At 40.4% G+C, this 6,045-nt stretch overlaps 1 protein-coding gene and 1 pseudogene across 1 annotated transcript in view; both read left to right on the top strand.

The window, feature by feature from the left end:
• The first annotated feature begins 2,319 nt into the window (after positions 1 to 2,319).
• Positions 2,320 to 2,971, top strand: LOC132598035 (phosphorylase b kinase regulatory subunit beta pseudogene; annotated as a pseudogene).
• Positions 2,972 to 4,798: 1,827 nt separating this feature from the next.
• The window catches only part of LOC132598034 (MORF4 family-associated protein 1-like), a 47,651-nt gene continuing 46,404 nt past the window's right edge, over positions 4,799 to 6,045 (top strand). The window contains exon 1 of the mRNA XM_060306988.1: positions 4,799 to 4,851. Within this exon, the coding sequence (XP_060162971.1) occupies positions 4,799 to 4,851 (53 nt within the window). The remainder of the gene's footprint in view (positions 4,852 to 6,045) is intronic.

The raw sequence follows: 6,045 nt of genomic DNA, 5'->3' as shown, positions 1-6,045 counted from the left end.
TCTTAAAAAGTTGCTTAAAATGGCATAATGTTCTACCATTTGATTCAAATGGCCTTTAGGTCAGTAATGTACTCCTTAATTGGAAATGTGGACATAGGAAGACACAGAAGTTTGACCAGTAGTGTTTAAAAGAACGAACTAATCGCTATCAACTATGTATCACTTCCTGTTAGACACTATAATGCACCCATCAAAGGTTGTTCCCAAATGTAGCACCCACATGATGTACTTTGCTGATTGAACAATTACATGTATGCCTATTGCTAGTGTCATAGCTTGTCAAATAACGTAAATAAGAATTATCGATTAGTCTATGTTCCTCTAGTGAAAAAATAGTCCCATAACAAAACTGCCTAGGAAGGCTGTTTGTTCAATTTAATCTAAACAAAGAATTGGGTAAGAGCACTCACTGCAGCCTCTTTGATTCACTGGATCATTGAATTCACTGTCTCAGTTGAGTTCTTAATGATTTTCAAATACATTTTGGAGAAGTTACCTATCCTAGCAAAAAATGAGCCTTTATGGTTTTAATTTCCTGCATCTCCTCTGTATTTTATGTGTGATTTTAATATGCTGTGAAATTATTCCAAATCTTTATTGTCCATTGTTCCCTTTTTAAAAACAGGTCCAGAACAGACATGAGACAAGCAACCAAATATATGGCATCGTTTTTCACCTAAATACTCAGAGTTTCAAAAGCATTCTTTCCTCTCCCAAACCACCCCTTCTCCTTGTGGCTTCTGAAAAGTTCTACTTAAATGGATAAGCTCCCCACTGGGGACATTATCAATTAAGAACTTCGGCTCCATCCTTTGCACTTTGCAGTAATTCAACAATCTTTTATATGTTAAAAACAATCTCACTTCCAAGATTTGGTGTTCCTTGCTAATGCAAAACATCACTGGAAAAGGTCATCCTTTTTTCTATAGTGGAACCAACAAAAGAGAAGGGCACTAAGCCCAAAGAAATTCACTAAAACATTTTTCCTTTTTATTCAAGCTTAAAACCTTACCTATCATTACAAAATGAAACAGAAATTTACCAGTCATTAGACTGAATTTGCTGATAAGTACTTTTCTGCTTTTGAAAATCCTTTACAAAAAAGATTAACAAAAGCAGTTCCTATCAAGGTGATTATTGTACATGCTTTTACTTTTTAAAAGAAACCAATTTCCCATGTTCTTACTTTGATGGGCTAATGCTAAACTCCACAAGAAGAAATCTTTTGGAAATGTGGACATAACCTGGGTTAGACGTACTCCAGTGCTTTTCTCAGATGTTCTGGGTCCTTTCTTAAACATTCTAGGTTTGGTATGCAATATGAAACGCAATTGGGTAAAGGACAGTTCGAAGTTCCTTTGTATGTGCTGTTCAAAAAATAAGTTTACAAAGTCAAAAGTCAGTGTAGTGTGTGTATGCAATAATTTTGTATGTGTGTGTGACAAACCTGTACAATTGGTCGGCTACTGTTAATTGCTTTCTCTCCAGCACCTGTTTAACAGAGCATGACGTAGCAGATACTCAATAAAAGATTACTGAATTGAAAGGATGGTTGACGTGTAACAAAGATTACATATAACCCTTAGTTTAAAATGCCTACTTTTTTAAACAATTGATTCTCAAAAAAAAGTGAATACGAGATTGATTGCTAAATTACTGAATACCTATAAAGGTGTGTTTAACCTACTCCAACCTACACAATATGTCGATGGGATGTGAACACTTCTTTTTTTTTTGCGATACGCGGGCCTCTCACTGTTGTGGCCTCTCCCGTTGCGGAGCACAGGCTCCGGACGCGCAGGCTCAGCGGCCATGGCTCACGGGCCCAGGTGCTCCGCGGCACGTGGGATCTTCCCGGACCGGGGCACAAACCCCTGTCCCCTGCATCGGCAGGCGGACTCTCAACCACTGCGCCACCAGGGAAGCCCATGAACACTCTTACTTAGCTGCATCCATTGGACGTTTCCTTACCTCACTGAGATCATTGTCTCCCTTTTAAAATAAAATACTGGATGCTCCGGGGGCTGCGGAGATAGGTCGAAGCTCGCCCTCGCGATAACTTCCGGAGATAGGGCGAAGCTCGCCCTCGCGATAACTTCCAGCTGGTGTGCCTCACGACAGTGTCGTGCGGGGCGGGACCTACCGGGCGGAGCAGAGCGCGCGATGGCTGCGGTCGTGGCCGAAGCGTGCTGGAAGGCCTTAGAGCGAAGACCCCTCACCAAACGCTCAGTTTTGCAAACTGCTATAGTTTAGCCTGCGACGCTTATGATTAGAGTCAACAATTTGCAATGGCCAGCTCACCTGATGCATTCTTAAGGTATGGCTTCTCCACCAGCTTTCTTTAAAAGTCTGGCTCACTTTGAACCTCTTAAAAGCATTAATCTTCCGAGACCTGATAATAAAACTATGGGATAAATTGGATCACTATTACAGAGTTGTCAAGTAACATTGCTGCCCTATCAAAGTCCAGCCACAGGTCTCTTTCCCACTAAAACATGTGGCGATCATCAGGCCAAGATCCACAACAGTCTCTACTGTGCTGAGGGGCCTGGCTCTTGTATACAAGCGTATAGACGAGGACAAGGGAAGGACCCATGAGCTGGAGCGCTCGGCCGTAAAATGTATGAGAGGAATTATCTACTGCTATGTGCATCCGGCCCATAAGGTCCAGCAGTTTAAGCAGGATCTACTCCCAACATGTCTTTACTCTATCTTCAAGGTACAGACAGGGGATGAGATCCTCTCCTATGAGGAATATGGTCATCTTCAGATAAATGCAGTGTCACTCTATCTCCTTTACCTTGTGGAAATGATTTCCTCAGAACTCCAGATTATCAATAACACTGATGAGGTCTCTTTTATTCAGAACCTTTTATTTTGTGTAGAAAGCATTTACTGTGTACCTGACTTTGGTGTCTGGGAAAGAGGAAGCATATATAATAATGGCAGCACAGAGTTGCATTCGAGGTAATTTGCTGATTTATCAGTGTTTTGGTTTTTTGTTTTTGTTTTAATTTCAATGTGTGGAATTTGAATATGAATAAAAAATCAAAGTACTAGATTGGAAAACATAAAAATAAAAAATAAAACGGAACTAATATTAATGATGACAATTAAATCAGACAACACACACATTGTGCCCAGCATTGCACCAGGCATGTAGTAGATACCCATTAGATGGTAATAATTATTTTATTTTACAAGAGTGAAAAGAAAAGTTTATTCTACCTGGTGACTCTGTTCTGATTCTGAGGGAAAGTAGCAAATTTTTATAATATGTATGAACTTTTCATCTTATATATAAACGTTGCCTTCTCTCTCCTCTTTTTTTAGAAGAATGGGATAGAGGGCAGACCAATACCTGGGGAAAAAACAGCTGCATCCTTACACCTGACCTTCCAGGATACCCCCTCCCTCATCATTGCCACCTCTATTGCTTTTGTCTGATTTCTGCATGTTGATCTCTATTTGTCTTGGGTCTGCATGGAGCCACCTGCAGGGCTTTTGTTTCTCCACCTATTGAGTCTCCCTTTGAGTAGAAAAAAGAAAAGATTTCCAGAGTCTGGACAAGAACATTTTCTTAAGTACCTAACAATAAAAGGGGCATGAAACTATTTACCAACCTCACTTAAATCCAGTAAAATTACCATTTACAGGGTGTTGCGTTAAGTTGATTGCTTTCCTTTCTCTAAATAAAGACTTAAATTTCAGCTCACAGGAAAAACTGATACCAAGAGAAGCTGCTCGTGAAATGATACAAGCAGTGCCGGAAGGGGGAATGTTAGAGGCAGGGTGGGGAGGAAAACAAAACTTGAACCAAAACCTTCACCGCATGTTTCATTTTAGAGTAATAATCAAAAACAAACTAAACATCAAGTTTCCTTGGATTATTATTCTCCCGGTCACGAGGCCACTTTTCATTGTTTGTCAGGGTGATCCTGAATAGAGATATTGTACAGCCTACATTAGGGAGAGAAACTGGTTGCTCTCAACTCTGACCACAGATGTAAAATAACAGGCTCTGATATTCTTTCAGAAGCTTTGACTTCATTTTTTCTGGAGACTATAAAAAGAAATCTTTTTTGTTGCTACAGCTTTGCTGTACTAGATGCTTTGTATTGCTTCCCTTCAGTCTGGTCTTAAGAGAAGAGCTTTATCCTGCATACCTATTAGCAAAGAAAAGTGTCTTAGAATACCTACACAAAAGAATTATTTTGTAGAGGTGCCCGGCCATAGGTTTATATTCATTCCTGGTTTCTCAGGTGACCTATCACGCATAACAAATTTTTTGAAGAGGTTAGAAAAAAGATGGTGGGACTAAAGAAGAATTTGAAAGTTCGCTGTATCCAATAACCCAAGAAGAACTTTAAAAGAAAAAAAATAAACATTAAGAGAGACAAAGTTTCTAAAATAAACAAACAAGGATCTGCCTTAATAAAGTAGTTGACAGCTTCTCTCCCTCTTTTCCAGGCTCAGCCACCAGCAACAGACAAAAGGCCTCGTTTGCACAGCTGTTGCCCAAAGAACTGAACAAAGCGCTGAAACTTTAACTTGAATTAAAAAAAAAAAAAAGTCAACTGACAAAAAAAAGCACAGATATCAGGGCAGTCAACAACGAGGCAAAAAACTTTGTGAGGTCAGGAAGAAGAATTTTCTAAAAGGTAAATTTCCTGGGAGCCCGAAGGAAACTGGAAATCGGAGTCTGATAAAGGCACGGAGGCTGAGCTCTGGAAGCTCCCATCCCCGCACAGCCACCATAGTGAAAATCACAACAGCAGGGAGAAATCCATTGCCCAAGATGGTGGAGCAGAAAAGGCAACAGTTTCTTCAGAGCTCGGAAGCTGGAGCCAAGTGAGGGCTAACTTCAAGAAAGAGCCTGCCTCATATCGTTTCTTCTAACTTCTGGACTCTGCCTTAGAATGAGTCTCTGTCATGGGGAGAGGGAAGATCCGGGTAAGACAGAAGAAGGTAGTAATGTTTTTACATCCCCTTCATTTTAAATATTTTTCTTGTCCTTTTTTTTTTTTTTTTTTTTTTGGTGGTACGCGGGTCTCTCACTGCTGTGGCCTCTCCCGTTGCGGGGCACAGGCTCCGGACGCACAGGCTCAGCGGCCATGGCTCACGGGCCCAGCTGCTGCGCGGCACGTGGCATCTTCCCAGACCGGGGCACGAACCCACGTCCCCTGCATCGGCAGGCGGACTCTCAACCGCTGCGCCACCAGGGAAGCCCCCTGTCCTTTATTTTTTTTTAACAATATATAAAGCCTCACAAAAGAAGAGGCAACTAGTGTTTTACAAGTAAAGCCTCTTAGGAAAATAAGAAATATACTGGTTTAGGCTATTTATTATTTATAGACTATCAGTTTCAATAAAAAAGCTTGAAGCATCCATACAATAGAAACTATGAAAACAATTAGAACATTAAACCAGGAGTCAAAGAACAAGATGGCAGGATATAATGGGGACAGGGAGAGGGAGTAATTGTACCGGAAAATATAGAAATAGTCTTCTCCTTTGCTCTATCAGCTGTGATATACAGAACTAAAATTTAAGTTCAACTGCAGTGAATTCAGTTCTTTTTTTTTTTTTCAGTCCTTTTCCAGCTGCAATAAGAAATGCTGAAGGAATTTCAAGTACAGTCCCAGAAATAGTAATTAAATGTTCACAACATATGCATTGGGTTTGCCCAAAAGTTCATTTGGGTTTTTCCGTAAGAGGGTATGGAAACCCGAATGAACTTTTTGGCCAGCCCAATACTAGACACCCCACCCCCACCCCCCCTTGAAGAGTCTTGGAGTCTTATGAGAAAGAGAAACAAAAACAAATAATCTCAATGCAATATGATCAATTTGGGTTGCATTTCTTTTCATATATACTATAGGAGAGGTTTTGTAGGGCTAGGGAAGGAAAGCCTTCACTTGTTGGGAAAGAGAAAAAGCATTACTAACATTTCATATGAGTGATATATATTGGCAGGGACTTAAAAGAAGAACAATTTTCCAAATGGAAAAGAGGGAGAAGGACAGTCCCCAAAGAAACCATGCA

Source organism: Globicephala melas, chromosome 10 (assembly GCF_963455315.2).
Source record: "Globicephala melas chromosome 10, mGloMel1.2, whole genome shotgun sequence".
Lineage (NCBI taxonomy): Eukaryota > Metazoa > Chordata > Mammalia > Artiodactyla > Delphinidae > Globicephala > Globicephala melas.
This window is presented reverse-complemented; position numbering and strand designations above follow the sequence as displayed.